This window comes from Equus przewalskii, chromosome 14 (genome assembly GCF_037783145.1).
Source record: "Equus przewalskii isolate Varuska chromosome 14, EquPr2, whole genome shotgun sequence".
In the NCBI taxonomy this organism is placed as follows: domain Eukaryota; kingdom Metazoa; phylum Chordata; class Mammalia; order Perissodactyla; family Equidae; genus Equus; species Equus przewalskii.
Genome location: NC_091844.1, coordinates 81,615,832 through 81,637,116, shown reverse-complemented (window position 1 = coordinate 81,637,116; position 21,285 = coordinate 81,615,832). Strand labels below are relative to the sequence as shown.

Below are 21,285 nucleotides of genomic sequence, written 5' to 3'. Positions count from 1 at the left end.
TGTGAAGAGGGTGGGGTGTGAGGGGTGGGGGATGTGAAGAGGGTGGGGTGTGAGGGGGTGGGGGGTGTGAAGAGGGTGGGGTGTGAGGAGGTGGGGGCTGTGAAGAGCGTGGGGTGTGTGAGGGGGTGGGAGGTGTGAAGAGGGTGGGGTGTGAGGGGTGGGGGATGTGAAGAGGGTGGAGTGTGCGAAGGGTGGGGGATGTGAAGAGGGTGGGGTGTGAGGGGGTGGGGGGTGTGAGGAGGGTGGGGGATTTGAGGGGGTGGGGTGTATGAGGGGTGGGGGTGAGGGGGTAGGGGTGAAGTGGTGGGGTGGCTGAGGGGTGGGGTGTGAGGGTGAGTCCTCCAAGCGAGGGAAGGTGGCTGTCTGCATGACTCTGGGGGGAGACTGCTCCACAGTGGGCACCATTGCAGGCAAAATGTCAGCCCTGTGAATTAAACGCTTCTTGGCATTATGGGTGTTTAGTTTATAGTGTCAGCCTAATTGTACCAGACCTTGAAAAGCTGACAGAGGGCACACCATGCTGTGCCTTCTTGTGGCAAGTATTTGGGACAGAGGTTCTCAACCGGCAATGTCTAGAGACATTTTTGTTTGTCATGACTGAGACTGCCCCTGGCATCTAGGGGGTGGAGGCCTGGGATGCTGCTAAACGTCCTGCAGTACACGGGACAGCCCCACAAAGAATGATGCAGTCCAAGATGTCCATGGTGCTGAGGTTGAGAAACCCTGATTTAGAGAAAGCTTGGCTTGAGTAAGCCCTCCCTGAACCCATGCCAGCTGCACAGTCCTGGTCCTTGAAGGAGTGGCTGGCTCCCCACCTCCCTTCCCTTCGCCCCTGTTTTGCCATGGCTGCAGCCAGCCATGGTGGGAAGAGGGAGGGGGGTTGGATGTCAGAGGCCCAGCCTTAGGTCCTCACAGGGATACACCCCACTCGACCAGTTGTGGAAGGACATGTCCTAGAAGGGTGCTTAGTGAGACGACCAGGAGAGCAGCCTCTTGTCCCTCACTGGTCTGTGTTGGTTCACTTCTGGTGATCTGGGATCTCCCAGCCGGCTTCTCAGTAGAAGGAAGGGGCTTCAGGAGGGGCTGGCTCCGGCATTCCTCTTTCTGCCCCCTCCCATGGCTCTTTTCCTTCCTCTCTCATTTTCTGACATCGTTCGGTAAATATTTCTTGAGCTACTACTACGTGCCAGCCATGCTCTAGGTCCTGGGGAGGCAGTGGTTCCTCCCCTTGTGGCACCAGTTAAGGGTCTTTGATCACTTGCTGTGATCAGGCACCTCACAGGTTAGATACGCCACTGGGAGGTAATGTTTCTGACAGAGAGAGACGTACAGGACAGGGGTCATTGGCTGTCCCTTTACGTTTGAGTAAGACTGTTCTTCCTGTGGACTTTAAGGGCAGCGATTGGATGGCTCGTTTGTACAATCTGTTTTCCTCATTTTCCCAAATTCTCAGCATTGCTCCCACCCCTGACAGTCAGCCCGTCCCTCACACAGAACCCCCTGACCTTGGCATGGAGCCCTGAGGGTAGTTGCTCCCCTCCTCACCCGGCTGCCCTGGAGCAAAGACTGGGATGGCATTAGCATCATTACAGCCAGCTGCGTGTCTAGCTTTCCTGTGGGACAAGCTCTAGTCGAGGAGCTCATTTCATACCTGCTGGGGGAAGCGAATTGGTTTTCACGCATGCCTCTTGCCCCCTAGAGTTCAGAAGCCGGCAGACCCCCGCCAGTGCTTGTTCCAGTCTCTTCCCACCCCTGGAGAGCTCCGGGCCTCTGGCTGCTTTCCCCAGTGAGCCTGTTCCTGGCACGAACCTGAGCGTCCCGCTGGGAGCCCAGCAGGCAGGTGAGGTGCCCAGTCCACGGTCCTGGAGGGCCAGCAGCCCTGAGGCTCGATTCTGCACCAGAGTTTCTTCAAGATGAATCAGGGGTGGGCGTGTACGTTCTCTTTTTCTACAACGCCTTGAAAGAGGTTCTGCATTCCTGTCTGCTATGTACGTGACCCCCTTGTTGGTGGGATGGTGCGTTAGGAGCCCCCCCTGCACCCCCAAGATCACAGGATGGAGCTTGCTCTGTAACCAGCACTAAGTCGGTGCTGGAACTGGGTTCCTGGAACGGCTGGATAAGACAAGACAGCGCCATTTACCGTGTGCTCCGTGGAGCCCCACTCTATGTGTGTATGTCATGGAATCCTGACAGTCACCCCGCGAGCAGGCTTTAGTGTCCCCATTGCACTGACCGGGAAATTGAGGCTCGTAGCTGCTTGCCTAGGATCTCATGGGCAGTGTGTGTATCAAGATTTGACAGCAGGTGTTTCTGGTTCGTGCGTTTGCCGTGTTGCCGTTCTGAACAGAACTGAGAGCTGTTATCTCAGGGGAGAGCGGCTGTCTTAGGGACTCCGGGGGTGGGTTGTCTCCCTCCCTTCTGCCCAGAGTGTCGGTAGGAGGGAGCCGGGACCCCTGCCCTTACCTGGCTCATCACATGGATAACGAGGAGGCTGCCCCTGGGCTGGGAATGAGCTCCCCTCTAGAGGCACTGAGCCTCCCCTTCTGTGTGGCATCTGCTGTTGTCCTCACTGTGCCGGGCTACCCGGGACCTCTGCCACCACAGCGACTGGAGAGAGTACAGTTTGCCATCAGCGTACCTGGGTGTAAGTTCCAGTGCTGCCACCTTCTAGCTGAGCGATTCAGGGCAACTCGTCTCAACTCTTTGAATCTGTTTCTCCATCTGAAAAGTTGGAGAAAATCTTCCCTGTCTAATTTGCAGGGCGATTGTAAGAATTAAGATTTTGGTGACAGCAAACACTCACTCAGTGCACGCCCCGTGCCGGCACCGTTCTTGGCGCTTTGTTAGCTCGTGTCACCCTCACTGTGCCTCTAGTGGTACCCCACACGTGGATGAGAAAGGTGAAGCGTTGGGAAGTTGAGTGAGTTCAGTGAGGTCACACAGCTTGTCAGTGGCGGAGCTGGGATTCAGACACCAGCCGTCTGGCTTCAGAACCACACTCTGAACCTCCCGTCCATGCCGCCTCACCCGTGGGAAATGTTCTGTGCTACACCCAGCTCTGGAGGGCCTTCCAGACTCAGGCCCTCCAGAACATTCCCGCTGACGTGGGCGACGTAAGCAGTGCAGTGAGCCTCAGAAGACCAGAACCCGCCGTTGCCCCCAGAACTACCCTCAGACCCGGGGAGCCCCAGGTGCTGTGAGCAGCCTGGACCTGGGCGATCGCAACCCTGACAGCTTTCCTGCATGTGTGAGGGTGGAAGGGAAGGTGGAACGGCGGCAGGGCCCTCCTGGGACTCAGGGAGCCCCACTGCCGCTCATGGCCCTCTGGTCCTCCTGCCCCTGCAGGGATGTTCACTGCAGGGAGGAGTGTGAAGCAGGAGTGTGTGCACGTGTGTGTGTTTGTGTGTGTTTTCTCGGGGGCAGGATCACTGTGTCGGAAGTTCTGAGCCCCTGATGGATCTTGCTGGTGAAGAGCTGGTCTGTGAAAATGGAGGGAAGTGATTTGCTGCGTGCCGGGCTCGCAGAGCATCCCGTGGACTGACCTGCTCTCCCTTCTTCCCTCTGTGTTCAGGCCCAGCCTCCGATCACCCCTCGCTGACCGCTGCCCTGGGTCCAGCTGTTTTCAATGGCAAGGAGTCCCCGAAGCCCGCGCAGCTGGTGAAGAGCAGCCTGTCGGCCGTGCCTCGGCCCTCCGCGATAGGTGGCCTGCCCGTCCTGGGGGTCTTGCTGTTCTCTGGGCTGAGGTGTTGGGGGGATGCGGGGGCTACTGTGCAGGAGCCACCGAGCCTCCTGGAGTCAGAGTGGCTTGGAATGAGAGTCAGGCCAGGTCAGCAGGTGCCTCCTGAGCCCGTGGGGCTGTGTGCAGGCCCTGGTGCTGGGCGGGGGCCATGGCCCTGGCCACATGTGTATCTGCTGAGAAGCCGTGGGAGCCTGTCACGAGGCAGGTGACCTGTCTCATTGTGGGCCACGGATCAAGCAGGCTGTAGAGTTCTGGAGAAATAGGGGGCAACGTGGTGTCGTGGGAAGAACATGGGCTCCAGAATCAGATAACTACGAATCCAAAACCCAATTCTGGCTCTGGATCTTGGACAAGTCTTTTGGCTAAATGCTCCCTCATCTGGAATTCTGCTCTGAGGGCTGTATGATGAGGTGCTGTATGGAAATTCAGGGCACAGCTGGCAGCTCGCTAAGGAGCACCATTATTGCCACCTGAATCAGCATCAACACTGAGCTGGTCTCTTCAGGGAGGGCTTCTTGGAGGAGGTGACAACTGAGCTGCAAGTTACAGTTGGGGAAGCATTAATTAGAGACAATATGGGAGGAAGAGGGAAGAGGAGGTGAGGATCCAAATGAGAAGGAGGTGCGTGAAGGGGTTAAGCAGGCCTCTTGCTCCTCTTGCTACAGTAGAGCCTGTGGGTTGAGGAAGAGTCGGAGAGGCATACTCTCCTCTCCGTGCTCCCCCAGAGCCATTTAATAAGCAGGTCTTCTCTCTCCTCCCTCCTTCATGCACACAGCTAAATGGAATTTCAGCATCCAAAACCATCAAACTGGCAGAGCCCTTTTCAACTGTCTAGTCAAACACTGTTTTGCTGAGGAGGCGAGCGAGGCCCAGAGAGTCGCCGAGGCCTAGACTCCAGGCTTCCCCGCTCGCGTTACACGGCCGGTGGGGGACTTCCGTGGTGGAAGCTTGTGGACTGTCTCCCTGTTAGTTGAAGGAACAGTGTATTCCCTGAATTGAATCTGAGACTTCCAGGTCCCAACTGGCATGTCCATTCTGGAGTCTGAGGTCAAGCCTTCACTCCCCTGGCGTGAGGAACCCCAGACGGGCGCCCGCCTTTCTTCCCGTGACTGTTTCTTCTCGGCTAGGTGCTGAATTTCGGGGTGGCCACATGGCCGAGGAGCTGGGCCTCTGGGGATAGCGCTGGGAGGCCTGTGCTGTTGGTGCCTCCCTGCGCTGCTCTGAGGTCTATGCACGTCCAGCCTTCACCCCAAACAGGAGGGAGCGAGGGCCCCCCTCGGCCTGGGCCCTATGAAGCTGGCTCCAGGAAGCCAGGCTGGGGAGCCTCCTTCTGTGGTGAAGGAACTCACTTCCCTGGGAGGGTGTGGAAAATAGAGACCCCCAGTTGCCAGCACTTAAGCCGGCCGGGATCTAACCCCGAGAAGCCTGTGGAACCTCCCTCATTCTCGTCTGTTTCTGCTCAAGGACTCCTCGCTCTGCCTGCATTGGGTGGTTCAGTGGCCGCCCCACCCTGTCCCCACACCTGGCCATTCGTCCATGCTCCTGAAGAGTCCCCCAGCACCTGCAGAGGGGCTCCCTCCCTGTGACCCCCAGGTGTCAGAGTTTCTGTGCCAGGGACATTTGTGTCTGTGGGGCGGTGGAGTTCCTGAGAGCAGGGTGGTTGTCACATGATTCTCTGAGCCCTGGCATCCAGCTTTCCGGGGACCAGGCACAGAGTGGCTCGTTGGACGCTGGCTGAGGAGAGCTGCGTTGTTCACGAGCACAGCGCAAGAGGGTCCTCTGCCTTCCCTCCTGCTCTCAAGAAACTGACCTGAAACTACAAGGAGAGTTTCACTGGGGCTGAGGACCCTCGCTTGGAGGTTCTCGATGGAGAGGTGCTACCCCTGCTTGGGGGTGAGGGGAAGGTGTTAAAAAATGTGCAGGATCCTTTTTTCATTGTCCCAGACCGTGGCAGGGGGAACAGGGATGGGTCAGGACGCTAAACATCCTGCGAAGAGTGAGCTACATAATGAAGAATTGTCTCATTCAAAATGCCAAACAGGGCCCCCCCCACCGCCCCGCCCCGGCACCAGGAGACAGTGCGAGAAATAGTTGGTCCACGTTGGTACCGCAGGGGCAGCTCCCGGTGACATCATCTAGAGGCAGTTTAGGGTTAGATTCCCAAAGGGAGAAAATATCTGTGGATCTTCCCTCCTGAGTACCGAGGCCCAGTGCCCCTTTTGGGAGTTTAATGTGGTTTTTAGAGGAGGTGGCCTCTTCATCTGTGTGGGAGCTCTTCCACGGGCCCTCGAGGACAGATGTCGTCTAAACGGAACAAGGATAGCAGTAGCTGTCTCAGAGGTGGCAAGAGGGTCAAAAGAGCCCACCCGTTTGGAAGCTTTTCGTAAACATAGTATTTTGTTTTTAACTCTTTATTCATTTTATTGTAATTCACAATCAGTCTAAAGAAGAGGTGAAAATAATTTTGGATTCCTTTTAAGAGACTCTAAAGCAATAATTCTCAAACTGCAGCTCACGGGAGCATGACCAGGGGTGCTTGTGAATGATGGAGTTTGTTCCTCTCATCTGATTGTATAGGTCCAGGTGGGGCCCAGGAGTGGACAGTTTTAACAAGCCGCTGCTGGTTCTGTCCAGCTCCATCTCAGGCCAAACTTAGACAAATGTTGCTCTAAACTGCTGGTTCTCAACCCTGGTTGTGCCCTAGAATCATCAAGCGGCTTGGGGGTCATCAAGATGCCTGGGCCCCACCCAGATGCTGGGGTTCTGGTGTACTTGGGATGGGGTTACATCCAGGCAAAAGTTTCCTAGATGAGTTTAATGTGCAGTCGTGGTTGAACATGTAGCTCTAAATGCAGGGGGAGCTTTGTGTCAGATTGGTCAAAAAAAATATGGTAACCAACTCTTGATACTTTGAATAATCCGAACATAGCTTGAGTCACGCACATGCTGATATCTAGAGTGGGCGGGGTGACTCATCGACAGCGGTGGGTACCAGCCTTCAGTTCTTGATGTTTTCAGTCTGAAACGAGCTTTCAAGGCTGGGGTGGGGAGAGGAGCACAGGTGGATCAGTACTGCCCCCAAGTGGTGAAACTTGTCTACAGAAACACATATTAATACATTGGAGTCTATAGGTGATGGTGATGATGTGGGTCTCAGTGGCTACTGTCTATTGGGCCCAAACTCTGTGCCTTACCTGTATTATCTTCAGTCCTGATTAAACCGCCTCTCAGAGTAGGTTTTATTTTCCTATTTTAAAGATGAAAGAGCAAAGACTCAGAGTGAGAAAGCTCAGATTCTTGCACAACTTTGGAATGAAACATTTACGAAGATCGACAGGATATTTCCTTATGCCTAGACACTTCACTAGATGCTAAAACCCATTGTGAAACTGTGCTTTTAAAAATATAGAACAACTAATTGTACTCCAAGTCAGGGGAATGTTTTATTGAAGATCATCTCTAGTGACAGCCTAATTTATACTCTGAATGTTGTCTAGGTATCTTATCAAACTCCGGGCCCCCCAAAAAACGCCACAAAGGGTGGTCTCCAGAATCTCCATCAGCTGCAGATGGTGGCTACCCCCAGGGTGGTGGGAACAGAGCTAAGTATGGTAAGTGACAACAGTGTTGCCCAAAATCCAAGACTCAGGTCCTAGTGGTGGTGGTTTGTGTGCCTGTGTGTGTGTGTGTGTGTGTGCTCGTGCACATGCATGTGTGTGTATTGATAAGGAAGTTCTAGGCAGCCAACTTTGGGATAACAAAAAGATCTCTTCTCTGATATTAGAGCTGCTTAACAAAGCCCAGGATCCCTGTACAGTAGTGAGTTCCCTGATCCTGGAGGAATGTAAAAAAGGGCTTGCCTGTCACTCAGCAGGAATATTGAGGAGGAGGAGCCTGGGTTGTTTGGTGGGGAAGGTTGGACTGAGGGCCCTTGAAGATGCTTTTGATCTCAGGAATCTGTGATTCCAAGACTTGGGTGCTCCCGTAGGTGGGGTAAGGGTCAAGTTGTAGCAGATTTGGCGGCCGGCTGACGTCAGGTCTGCTGGAGATGGATGCCTAGTCTCATGTGTCTTCCTCACATTTGGTGTGCTCCTAGAGAGTGCAGGCATGTCCTGCGTGCCCCAGGTTGGCTTGGTGGGACCAGCTTCAGTCACCTTTCCTGTTGTGGCCTCCGGAGAACCAGTGTCCGTTCCTGATAACTTGCTGAAAATATGCAAGGCCAAGCCAGTGATATTTAAAGGCAAGTACAGCAGCACAACAAGTGGTGGAGGGAGGGGAGCCTAAAGGGATGCACGAGAAACAGGCCGCACTGGGACGTCATCCCAGCCTGACTCCAAGGATGTCCTCCTGAGAAAACTCCGACGCCCTTTCTAGGGCTGTGAAAGAGCCAGGCAGATTCATTTACTGGGTAGCCCCTGATCAGATGCCAAGAATTAGAGAGCTTGTCACAGTTTTCCACAACAAGCCCAAGGGAAACAATTCCGTTCCGGGCTGTCCATTCACTTGTTCATTGTTCTTTCATTCGTTCGCTCACTCAGCCCCACTGAGCTCCTGCCATGGTAACAGGCCCAGTGCCCAGCACTGAGGATTAGAGACGGGTCATCAGCCCCTTGCTGGTTTATCAGACCAGGAACCCTGGTCTGGTTGTCCTGTTGTCACCCTATGGCCCTAGTATTTTTTGACTATGAAATCTGACTTTGGTTGGGCAAAGATAGCCATGGTCGCCATGTGGAAGCCTAAAATGAAACTAGATTTGGTCCATTTTGTGATGGTAGGCTAATGTAGGCCACGTGGAAGTAGATTTTTGGCTCAACTGAAGAAATCCCTTTCCCAGGAAGCAGGAGATCTTGAAGTGAGGATTTGGCAGGGCTGGTGTGATGGTGCTCACAGGGGCTGTGTGCTGGCATAGGGTGACATGCACACACGTGCGCAGCCAGGTCTTTCTTAAATAAGTTAATAGTGTATTTGGCATCATATTTGTAGGAATAGAGGAGAGAGGGTGGTGGGAAAGTGGAGAAGTATCTTACTGTTAATTAAGAAATAAGAGAGGGCACTTTTTATTAAGAAACCAAAAATGGTGAGGGTATTCAGCAAGAAGGGGCAAATTTTAATTTTGAACTGGGCCTGAGGCAGGGCCAGTAGTCCTGTTGGGCCCTACTGGCCCACTAAAGTGAAGGTCAGCCTTCAGTCGCGTGACCTGTATTCTCCGCATGGCCTTATGTGTCTGTGGTCCTCCTGAGAACACGGAGCCAGGCAGCAGGGCAGAGGTGCGCCTGCATCTGATCTGAGCCAGGAGCCTCAGAGAAGTTGGGCAGGGGCTGGCAGACCTGCATTGAACAGCCAACGATCTCCCAGAGGGACCATCCCCTTGGTTCCTCGAGTTCACTATGCTTTCTGCCACGGCCCCTCCAGGTAAGCTGTGCCCCTCTCTGTAACGTGTGTGCCTCCCTAGCACCTTCCACTGCTACCATCTGCCCAGACCCCACGTGTGCTTTGAGACCTGACCCGGTGCCTTCTCCTTGAAGCCACCTTAGTTTCCCTTTCATCTGGGCCCCGTTTGCAGCTTGTCTGTGCCTCTTGTATGGCAGATATCACATGCCTCCTTTCATTCTTCATGTTGCCTCTTATAAACTATAATGTTCGTAAGCAGTGCTACCCAAATTGTGGTCCCTGGTCCAGCAGAACCAGCATTGCCTGGGGGCTTATTAGAAATGTAGATTCTCAGGCCCCTCCCAGAATCGGAATCAGACCCCAGTCCTGAATCGGAAGCTTTGTTGGGGCCTGGCAATCTGTGATTTAGGAAGCCTTTCAGGGGACATCCTGTACCCTCAGGTTTGAGAAGCAGTTTCCTCGAGGATGTGAACTCTGTCTCAGTCACCGGATTTTCTCCCAGAGCCGAGCATGATGCCTGCATGTGGTATACAGCAGGCATTCAGTAAGTGTTTGGTGAATAAATGGAGACCTGAGTACAGGATACCACACACACATTTACCACGTCTGGTCATCTCAGCAACCCAGTGAGGATGTGTCATCTCCACCCCATTTTACAAATGTGGACGCTGAGGCTTAGAGAAGCTAGGCTTCTTGCTTAGGGTCTCGTAGTTGATGAATGATGGAGAAGAGGTTTGAACCTGCCCGGTCTCTCCTGCCTCTGAGGGTGGTCCTCAGAATTAATCTTGTAGTGTTTGCTAAAGCGTCTGTCAAGTTCTCTCAGTATTTGGAGTCTCTGGTCTGTACAGTAGTTTATTTTCCTGACTCAGCTCGCCAGAGAATCATGGGAGGATGCGAGGCAGAACCCAACGTGGAGGAGTCAGGCGGCGTGGACTGGCAGGCAGTCCCAGCAGAGATCCAGAAGATGTCGCCCACACAGTCTTCTAGAGCTGGTGCCGAAGGAGCCGCCCAGGGGGTGGCTGCTCAGCTTTGGGCTCTTCTCTTGGGGCCTTAGCTTGCTCCCCTGTAAAACAGGGGATTGGACTAAATGAACGAGAAATGCCACAGCCCCTGTCAGTTGTCAGAGCAGGTGCACTGGCTCAACAGAGGCGGGAAGTCCGAGATTTCCCTGAAAGGGCTGTTGAGTAAGGCCGGGGCGGCTCACGTGCAGGCTTTAGCTCCCTCACATTCAGAGATCCACACGTGTGGGGGCCACACGTGCGGCCCAAGGCCAGTCGCCAAGTAGATGCTCTTTTGTCTTCCACAGGCCACGGGAACTTCCCTTACCTCTGTGGGAACCTGAACGACGTCGTCGTGAGCCCTCTCCTGTACACGTGCTACCAGAACTCCCAGTCCATCTCTCGAGCCTATGAACAGTACGGGGCCTCCACCATACAGCCCATCTCAGAGGAGATGCAGCTCCTGCTGACCGTCTACTATCTCGTCCAGCTGGGTGCGCCTCCCCCTCGTTTCGTGGTAGAGTAATCACTGAGGGTGGGAAATGCACGAGCCTTGGTCACCAGCTGTTGCTTCTAGCCCTTGAAGACCGCCTCTGGCTGGTGGAAAGGAAATGCAGGGAGCGTGCTCCGAGGTCCTGCAGCCATCACGACCCTGAGGGGCTGGAAAGAGCTCAAAGTGGGTCAAATCTATAGAGAGAATTCAAACAGTTTCCCTACTGTTCTAGGTGCAGAGATATAGCAGGAATAAAACAGCTGCTGCCCCCGAGGGGGTTCTGTTCCAGTCAAAGAGAAACAATAAACAAGAGGAAAGTAAGCAGGGTGAAGGTGGAGCTGTAGGTGTTTGTGTGCGCACGTGTGGGGTTGAGTTAGGGTCATCAGTAAAGGCCTCCGTGAGGAGGTGACATCTGAGGAGAGACCCGAGTGATGAGAGGGAGCCAGCCTCGTGAAGATTGGCAGGAGGCAGAGGGGCGAGGACAGGTGGGGGCCGTGTGGCGGGAGGGAGCGTGGAGTCCCAGGTCAGTAGGAGCCAGGGCGGCCACAGCAGAGTGAATAAGTGAGAGGGGGCAGGGCCTCAGGCTCTGGTCAGGAGTTTGTATTTCAGACACATTGAGAAACAACTTGTGTTGGTCAGCTCGAGCTGCCATAACAGAATACCTCAGACTGGGGGCTTAAACAGCAGAAATTTATTTTCTCGCAGTTCTGGAGGCTGGAAGTCCAAGACCAGGGTGCCAGCAGGGTTGGGTTCTGGTGAGGCCTCTCTCCTGGGCTCACAGACGGCAGCCTTCTTACTGTGTCCTCAGCTGGCCTTCCCTTGGTGCACCCATGTGGGGAGAAAGAGAGAGCGAGCTGTGGCATCTCTTCTTCCTAGAACACCACCGGTCCTATTGGATAGGGCCCGACCCTTATGACCTCTCTTAACTTTAATTACCTCTTTAAAGGCCCTATCTCAAATATGGTCACACCAGGAGTTTTGACTTCAACATACGAATTTTGGGGGGACACACTTCAGTCCGTAGCACCACTGGAATATTTTTAGGCAGGAGACAAATATGATCTGACCTTCATTTCAAGAAGACCACATTGGCTGGGGTGCTGCAGTTGTCCCAGTGAAGGTGGGTGGTGGCTTGGGCTGCTAAAGGGAGAGGCCAGATGTATTCTGAAGGTAAGCATGGTAGGCTGTGTGAAGGAGGTGAGGGGCAGGTGGGGCCTGGGTTTTGGCCTGAGCAGCCAGGTGAGTGGTGGAGCTGAAGGGTGGTTGTAAGTTCTGTCTTAGCAATTTCAAGTTTAAGATGCCCATGAGGCAGCCAAGGGGACTGAGTCAAGGATTTGGATGGGCTGGTCTTGAGCCCCAGGGAGAGGCTGTATCTGTAGGCATGGATGTGGGAAATGTTGGCTGAGTGATGATCTGTATTAAAGCTGTGAGACTGGATGAGAACCCCTGGGAGTGGTTATGGATGAAGGAAGGTGCCCCGTTTTGAGCCCTGGGACACTCCAATGTCCAGAGACTTGGAGGAGGAGACTGAGATGGAGCAGCAATGAGGTAGGGAGGAATCCTTGAGAGTACTGCTTAGGACAGTCAGGAATCTGGGGAAATGGTGATGTGTCTCTCTTTCTCAAGATCCACATCCAATCCATCGGTCAAGCCCTACTTCGTCCTGATCCAGCGTTGCCCACCTTCCCCATCGCGTCCTCCCTTGCCCCAGGCACAGCTCTTACCCCTATTCTCCACTACAGGTCTAACCATATCCCTTCTCTGCTCAGAGCTCTCCAGTGGTTTCCCTTCATACTCGTAGTTCCCACTCATTCCAGGGCCCAAGTGACTGGCCCTGCCTCCCACTCCCTTCTGTTCGCTCTGCTCCAACCCCACTGTCCCTCCTAGGCACAACAGTCTTGGTCCCACCTGGGCATCTTGTGCTTGCTGATCCTTCCCTGAGAAATGCTCTTGCCTGGGACATTTGCATGACATACTCCCTCATGTCATTGGAGTTTCAGTTCACGTATTACCTCCTACAAGAGGCCTCATCATCCTCATATCTACGACAGCGTTCCCCGCTCCCCAGGCCCTTGTGGTTCTCTGTCCTATCCCTTTCATCTTTTCCTTCAGAGCACTACCACTCCCAGAAATTACATTCTCTGTTTATTGGTTTACTTCCAGCCCCTCTCCCCCGGTTAGGATGTAAGCTCCATGAGATCAGGAACGCTGATCTAGTTCACTTCCGTGTGTCCAACAGCACCTGCAGCATAAAGTTGACACTCAGCCAGTATGTGTTGAAGGAATGGGTAAATGTCAATACGGAAGCCAACGAAACAAAGCATTTTAGGAAGAGGGACTGGTCAACTGAGTCAGCTGGACAAGAGTTGAGTGAAGACTGACTATTGGCCATTGGGTTTGGGCATATGGAAGCAATTGGCAACCTTGATGGGTGGTGTACCAGGAGTGTGGGTTAGAGAGAATGGAGATGAGAAAACAAGCACGACGAGTGTAGACAACTCTCCCAAGGAGCTTTGCTGGGTGGTGGTCATTCTGGAAGGGGATGTGGGCTCAGGGGAGATATATTAAAGATGGGAGATAGAACAGCTAATCTAATTAAATTTTGGCACAGCCCAAGAAGGGGGTGATACTGTCCCCACTGTTTCAGATCAGGGAACTTTATCATAAAGTAGCCAAGGCTGCACAGCTGGTGCTGGGTAGAGCCGGGTGGGAACACGTCTTCTAAACTGGAGTGTGGTGTTCTTTCCTCCAGCTCACCCAAATAGAAGATCTGGACATATAAACGAGATAACACCTGTAGGAAACAGATGTTGAGAGTGTTCAGTCTCACTAGTCATCAAAGAGATGCAAATTAGCAAATCAAACAAGTAAAGTTTTTCTCAAATTATTGATGACAACCCAAGTGATGGTATCCAGTGGGGCTGAGGGTGCAGTGAAACCACTGTTATCCTGTGTCATTAATGTCGTGGTAAGCTGATACACTTAGACCATCTGGAAACAGTCTGACGGTATGTATTAGTTGGCTCTGTAAGCCCAGTTTGGAGAATTTAGGCTAAGGAAGTCATGTTCTCTATATAAAGATGTGTATTGCAGAAGTATGTATAATTTGGAAGCAATACAAAGATCAACAGTGGAGACATTGCTGAGTAAATGGTGGTGCCTCCACACGATGGGACAGCCTGTGCCCATTAATAGGACTGTTTTCAAAGCCCATAAACAACTTGGAACCGTGACTAGGGTGTGATAAGGAAAGTAGACAAGCCCTGAAATTGTGTGCCCACATCCTTACAGCTATTTAAAACCTGCATGTGAAAAAAAAAAAAGACTGAGAAATAATAAAAATAGTTGTGTTTCTGTTAGATGCTGAGATTGTGGCTGCTTTTGTATCCTTCCTATATTTCCCAGCTGTCTGTAACAAGATTTAGCAATAATAATTTAGATTGTGTTATTGTTCAATTAGCGTACACACATTTCCCCAGAATTGCCCCATTGTATTTGCATAAAGCCGCCCTGTGCAGCCTGGGGCAGGCGCTGAAGCCTCTTGCCCCCTCCTTGTTGTGCCAGCGGCAGACCAGGTGCCCCTGATGGAGGACCTGGAGCAGATCTTCTTGCGCTCGTGGCGCGAGTCGCACCTGACTGAGATCCGGCAGTACCAGCAGGCGCCGCCGCAGCCCTGCCCACCCGCGCCAAGCGCCGTGGCACCCGTCACCTCGGCCCAGCTGCCCTGGCTGGCTGGCCTGGCCGCTAGCTCCTGCAACGACAGCGTGCACATCATCGAGTGCACCTACTCCTTGGCTGAGGGCCTCTCGGAGATGTTCCGACTGCTCATCGAGGGCAAGCTCGCCAAGACCAACTATGTGGTGATCATCTGCGCCTGCCGGAACGCTGCCATCGACTCCTGCATTGCCGTCACCGGTGAGGCTGGGGCACGCACCACCTGGCTGGTGGCAGAACTGCTCTATTGATTTCCCAGTCACCCTCCTTTGCTCTTGCACACTTTTTGCCTCTCATGGCCTGGGGTTTGCAACAGCAGTTGGTTACTAACTGCAGTTAGTGCTCATGCCCTGATGGTGTGATGTTAAGATTCCATTCTTCTATGAATGGAAGGTGAGCAGCTCCCACTTCTCCCCTTGGGAGATGGGGCAGCTCTGGAGTCTGCATAGACCCAGTCAGAAACCTGCCTCCCCCATGCATCTGGCTGTGGGACTATCTCCTAATGACTCTGGGCCTCAGTTTCTTCACCTATCTAGTGGAGATAAAAAACAATGACTTTGTTATGTTGTGTGGGTTAATGAGCCAATTAACTAATTAATTATAGATGCACTCTTTGAAGCCCTCCCATGTGCAGCCCTGTTCCAGGGGCTGGGGATCCGGGAGTGAAGTCCCTGCTTTCCTGCAGTGTGCAGTCTGTTGGGGGCGGCAGACACCAAACACAGCACAGAAGGTGGCAGGTGGAAGGGCAGAGGGATGGAGCATTGCAGTTATGGGGGCTGGCTTCCAAGGAGGGTGTGGAGAACCTCTCTAAAGAGGTGACCTTAGAGCAGACCTGAGAGAAACCAGGAATTAAATGATACTGACATTGGGGGTGGCTGCAGGGCTCCCCGAGACCATGTGGCAGCATGCTGTGTTTGGCGTGGTAAAGGGGCAGCAAGATGGCCAGGGCAGAGGACAGGACTGTGGGATTGTGTGGGGCCCTGAAGACCCTGTCAGAACTTTGAATTTTTCCCTATGCAAGTTGGGAAACTGTGTCGGAAGGTTTTGACCAGAGGAGGATGTGGTCTGACTTGGTTTTAAAAGGATCCCATTTGTGTGTGGAGAAAAGACTGGGGGAGAAGAGCATGACTGTGGAGGAGCCTGATGCATGCATCCGGGTGTGGCTGAGTCTTGGACTAGGCTGGTGGAGGTGGAGAGAAGTGGCCTGATTCCAGTGTATTTTGAAGTTGGTACCTTCAGGATTTGCTGATGGGTCCTGTGTGGAGTGTAGGAGGAAGCAAGGACTCAGGGACCACCCTGAGGATTTTGGCCTGTGTAGCTGGAATAACACAGTTACTGTGTATTGAGATAGGAAGAACTACGTAAGTGTTTGTTTCGTTTTGTTTTAATTTCTCAATGGTTTGTGGAGGGAAGAGGTGGCAGTGGATGGAGATCACGATGGAATCAAGAGTTCTCTCTGACCAGCTTGGCCTAGGTTTCAGGTATCTTGGTGGCCGTGATGGGGAGGAAATTGGATATAAAAATCTGAAGTTCAGGGCAGAGGTTGGGTCTAAAGATGAAGGGAGTAGTCAGCATTTATGGGGTTCAAAAGCCAAGAGGTGATGCTATGACCCATCCAGTAAGTGTAGAATGGAAGAAGAGTTCTTTCTGAGGACTAGACCCACAGGAGGAGGAGGAAACAGTAAAGGAGACCTGAGAAGGACAGAGTGAGGGAGTGGTGTTTAAGAGGCCGAGGGGAGCATGTGTTTCAAGAAGGAAGAGGTAATGAGTGGATCAGATGCTCCTGTTTGATCAAGGACATTGAGGCCTGAGAACTGGCTCCTTGACCTGTTAAGAGGATGGTCATCTGTGACACTGACAGAGCAGTCTTGCTGGGGTGGTGTGTTTGAAAGTGTCATTGGGTTGGGCTCAAGAAAGAATGAGTGAAGTAAGAAATATAGACAACTCTTTTGAGAAGTTTTGCCTTAAAAGGAATAGAGACATGAGGTAATAATTGGAGAGGGAATAGGATCAGATTTTTTTTTGTTTTAAGTTGGGAAATGGAAGAGTATGTTTGATACTGGGAATGATGCAAGAGAGGGAGATATAGACAATGCAGGAGAGAGGAGGTAATGGTTAGAGGACATGTCCACGACTAGCGGGGGGATGAGCCACAGCGGGCAGGTGGAAGTGTTGGCCCTGAACAGGCATACAGTGGTTCTGAACGTATGGGAGACAAGTCAGCGTCGTAGGAGTCTTTTCTCCAACCATGTCTGGCAGCTCGAGTACAGGTGTGGAGCAGGAGGAGGGTTTGGCCAGTGAGAGTGGGGCAAGGCTGTAAAGGATGGATGCTCGGGAGTGACCACTGATGGACATGGAGTCCCAGTCAGGGGAGGAGGGGCATGAGGACAGGAAGAGAGAGAAGCCGAGGAACTGTCCAGAAGGCTCCATGGATTTGAGAAGAGTGGGGGAGCCTTTGAGTTGGGTGTCAGAGGTGGTTGGAGAGTGGGAAGTAGAGGACAGCTCCTTGGAAGAGGTCAGATGTGTTGAGCAACTTTTATGTGCCAGGTTGGTCCTTTGTGCATATTATCTTGTCATCCTGCACAATGACCTCCTGAATTCATTCTGCCAGCAATATGAATGTCGAATTTCCAGCTTCATCTTGTTAGTTGAAAAGAACACAAGAAAATTCTTAAGTCTAGCGTTTTCTTGATTAAAGAATCATGGATACAAACATTTCTCAATTAGATAGGACTATTAGTCAAGGTTTTAAAACATCATTCTTAACACTTTGTATAGTACTCATGGATCTTCACGGGTCAACTTGTAGATTTCAGATAATTTTCATATCATCAGTACACTCAGACTTTTTAGCCTGTGTAAAAAAATGTGACACTGCAGGTAATGTATATTTTAAACCTGAAATTTTCATATCATTTTTTATTTACATAAAAATGCATATTGTTACTATGCAGTATCCCAGTTATCTTTTTGCATTCTTTGATCCTAAACTCAATCTGTTTTTTTTGTCTTTTTGGGATTTTTTTTGTGAGGAAGATTGTCGCTGAGCTAACATGTGTGCCACTCGTCCTCTATTTTGTATGTGGGCTGCTCCCTCAGCATAGCTAGACAAACAGTGTGTAGGTCCGCACCCAGGATCTGAACCCACAAACCCCGGACTGCCAAAGCAGAGTGCATAAACTTAACCACTATGTCACTGGGCTGGCTCCTCAATCTGTGTTTTTTATTAATTCTTTACATTGATTTGAGTAGTATATTCAGCAATAAACCTGGAACCCCAGCTATGTGTCAGGCGTTGGGCTAAACAGTTTATAAAGATTGTCTTGTTTTATCCTCAGAACAGTCCTGTGAGGTCAGTACTGCTGTTAGCTGTGTATTCTAGATGAGGAAACTGGGTCTGGAAGGGTTAAGTAACTCATCCTGGGTTACACAGCTAGTAAGTGGAGACAGAGTCAGGTTCCAAAGCTGATACTCTGGGTTACTTACTATCTTAACTATTAAACTGGGCCAGGATAGTATATGCCATTTCTCCATTTAACCACCATGAACACCTGCTCTTAGCCAGGCGTGGTGCCAGGCTTGGGGGATGGAGAGATAAAGAGATGCAGGCACAGACTCTGTCATTAAGGAGCTCATGTGCTCATTCTAAGTAGAGGGGCCTGGTGAAAGTTTTTGTTTGTTTTCCAGGAAAATACCAAGCCCGGATTCTTTCTGAGAGCCTTCTCACCCCAGCGGAGTACCAGAAAGAAGTCAGTTATGAGCTGGTTACAGGGAAGGTGGACTCCTTGGGGGCCTTTTTTAGCACCCTCTGTCCAGGTAGGCTTGTAGTGAGACAAGTGCAAATTCATAAATGGATAAGACAGAAATAAACAAAGATGCAAAGTGGGGAGTCATCTTGGGGCCCATGCCTGCATGTGACCTGCTGAGGCTGACCTCCGTGTAGATGTGCAGGGCGGCCCCTCCATTCTCTGTGTTAGCATTCACAGGCCTTTCTGGCATGGTCTCTGGCTGGCTGTCTTCCTGTGCTGGCTGTGGCTTCTCCGAGGTGGGAACTTTGTGTTTCTGTCTTTTGGGGGCACATGAGGGCCTTGTGCCTGTTCCTCTCCACCTCTCCAGCCTTGTCCACCACTGCTCCTTACCTCCCCCTCTGAACTGAAGCTTCTCGCGGGAGCAGTGTATTCTCTGTGCCTCCTTCTGTGCGTTCTACGCCGGGAGTGCCCTTCTCTGCCTGGCTAGTCACCTCAAGACTCACCCCATTTCCTCCCAGAAACCTTCGCTGGCCCTTCTTTCTCCAGGAAGGGCTCTGACCCCTTCCTTCTCTTTAGCATCTTGTTCTTCCTTCTATCCCCACACCTACTGCGTCATAGCATAATTTTCTTTAGCATCTCTGCCTTCCTTACTAGGCTGTGGACTCCTTGGCAGGACAGGCCATGTCTTCTTTATCTCCTTTACCCCAGGCCCAGGACAGTGCCTGATCCATAGTAGGTGTTCCATAGATGTTTGCTGAATTTCACTGAGATGGAAAACCCATTTATGTTATTCTCTCTATTTTTGACAGAGGGCGACATTGACATTTTGCTGGACAAATTTCATCAGGAAAATCAAGGCCATATTTCTTCCTCACTTACTGCCTCCTCTGTCACCAAGTCAGCATCCCTGGATGTCGGTGGTATACCAGCGTGCACAAGTGAGTGATGGGAGGGAGTTGGTGGCCAGGGTCTAGGCCAATAAGGCAGCCTCCTGGGGCTATGAGGAAGCAATGTTAGAGGCACATCCAAGGGTAGGGCATCTCCTTAGCATCAAAGTAGACCTAAGATCTAATAGACCTAAGATCTAATTTTAACTTTAGTCCTTAATGATAAAGATCATTTTACCCTGAAATGTACATCTGTACTCTTTTCCTGAGATGGTACATCTGTTGATTTCCAGCTTATCAATGCATCGTTGAAATATTTTCTTCATACTAAGTTCCTGAAGAGCTATGACAGTCTCCTTCTCTTCCAGAGAACTTACAGCCTCTTCCAAAGTCCAATCTCAGTGTCAGCTTCCCCGGGGTGCTGTCCTTGTCCCCTCCAGGTAGAGGAGGTCCCTGCCTCTGTGCTCCCGGAGTGCTGTTCATCCTTTAATTATTAAATTAGGAAAGATGTGAAATGGTGCGCAGCCCAGAGTAGGCGCTTGAAAAATGTTAGTGTTCTCCATTTCCCTCGTCGCTTTGTGCCCTAGGCAGGGGCCCACTGTTTGACTCCCTAGAAGAGGTCCAGGGCAGTGGCTGGCTGTTCTCTGGTGCACCTCACCTTTCAGGGGCTCTGGTTCCAGGTTACAATCTAGAGCCCCACTCCATCCGGCCCTTCCAGCTGGCCGTGGCCCAGAAGCTCCTCTCCCACGTGTGTTCGATTGCGGATTCCAGTACCCAGAATCTGGACTTAGGATCCTTTGAGAAGGTGGACTTTCTGATTTGTATTCCACCCTCAGAAGTGACCTACCAGCAGACCCTGTTCCACGTCTGGCATTCAGGTACGGGGCCTTTTGGGGACAAGCCGTGATGTCTGCGTGGAGAAGCTTTCATCCACTTGGTCAATTCAGATCTGGATTTGAACACCAGTCTTTGTTTCTAAAGTAGATAGGGCAAGTGTCATTACTCCCATATTATAGATCATGAAACTGATGCTCAGAGATAGCAGTTTATATGCTCTGTTAAGGGTAGAACCATGATTTGTGTTGTCACTCTGTCTCACTCAGGTCGACGATCTATGTGTTGATATTCTGCTTCAATTTAATGTATTTTCCCTGTGCTTTCAAGGGGATTAAATATGAAATACACAGAGAGTCAATGTCTTAACTCAAAGGAGTCAGTCTAGAGTCATATAACCTAAGGCCCAGTGGCATTCAAGCTAGGAGGTCATTTTGCTGGCAGGTGGGACCTTTCCATTCCCTTCAGTCACACCAGGCCTGGGGTCAGCTGCTTCGTGAAGCCGGCTTTGCTGTGCCCTCTGGGTCGGCTGCTGTGCACATACTGAGCCTGGGGCAGTGTGTCTGGGCCCAGCTCCTGCACAGACAGGTGCACAATAGTCATTTGCGTTGGAGCCTGCCTCCTTGACTCACTGTGTCTCATGCATCCCTGTGGTGTCTGGGCCTGGCACAGTGCCTGCCTTAGAGGAGATGCTCATCAGGTGTCTGTTGGGTGAATGAAAAACTCATGATGATGTTGGAGTTACTGATGTGTTTTTACTGTGTTGCAGGGGTTTTACTGGAGCTTGGCTTGGAAAAGGAGCACGTGACCAAGCAGAGGGTTGAGCAGTATGTTTTGAAGCTAGATGCAGAGGCACAGACAAAATTTAAGTCCTTTCTGCAAAACTCCTTTCAGAATCCACACACACTCTTCGTCCTAATCCACGACCATGCCCACTGGGATCTTGTCAGGTTAGAGTGACTTTGGCATATGGCAGGGGTGACATTTTCCTTCTTGAATTAATATATATGGATGATTCTTGGGACTGTGGGCCGAAGTCTTAAAAAGATGAATACTGTTGGGGGCTTGGCATCTGTAAGCACATGCTGTGGATGTATTTCAGAACCTTAGAGCTGGAAGTGACCTCAGGAGTCATCTAGTGCAGCCTCTGAAAGTTACCATCACAGAAACTAGAGAAGGGAAGCATCTTGCTCAACGTTGCAGGGCTGCGGTGGGGGTAGGGGTAGGGGTGGGGGTGGGAGAGTATTAGTGGCAGAGCCAGCCTAGAACTAAAGACCCCTAAATTGAAGCCTGATGTGCTTTTTCTGTATCCCACTCAACAGCAAGGCACCACCCTGGTGCTGGGAAGCAATCCTGACAGGGGTAGCTTGGCCCAGGCCCCTTCCTGATGGAGGCCCCATCGGCTTCGGTACCCTGGGTCACAGCTGGTTCTGCCCTTCTTCAGGGGTGATTTTACTTACTCAATTCAAATGAATGTAAA

At 51.6% G+C, this 21,285-nt stretch overlaps 1 protein-coding gene across 29 annotated transcripts in view; it reads left to right on the top strand.

Moving 5' to 3' along the window:
* Positions 1 to 21,285, top strand: part of GREB1 (growth regulating estrogen receptor binding 1) — a 140,827-nt gene that overhangs the window by 81,616 nt on the left and 37,926 nt on the right. For 22 of the 29 annotated variants that reach the window (XR_011526732.1, XR_011526734.1, XR_011526735.1 and 19 more), the window contains 10 exons: positions 1,700 to 1,840; positions 3,572 to 3,700; positions 7,237 to 7,350; positions 7,836 to 7,979; positions 10,437 to 10,622; positions 14,186 to 14,536; positions 18,023 to 18,151; positions 18,894 to 19,022; positions 19,652 to 19,849; positions 20,575 to 20,755. Coding sequence is in view for 26 of the 29 variants with exons in the window: in XM_070574436.1 (XP_070430537.1) it covers positions 1,700 to 1,840; positions 3,572 to 3,700; positions 7,237 to 7,350; positions 7,836 to 7,979; positions 10,437 to 10,622; positions 14,186 to 14,536; positions 18,023 to 18,151; positions 18,894 to 19,022; positions 19,652 to 19,849; positions 20,575 to 20,755 (1,702 nt within the window). In the remaining 3 variants the exon portion in view is untranslated. The remainder of the gene's footprint in view (positions 1 to 1,699; positions 1,841 to 3,571; positions 3,701 to 7,236; positions 7,351 to 7,835; positions 7,980 to 10,436; positions 10,623 to 14,185; positions 14,537 to 18,022; positions 18,152 to 18,893; positions 19,023 to 19,651; positions 19,850 to 20,574; positions 20,756 to 21,285) is intronic. The other 7 variants (XM_070574445.1, XM_070574443.1, XM_070574444.1 and 4 more) reach the window with 2 other exon arrangements.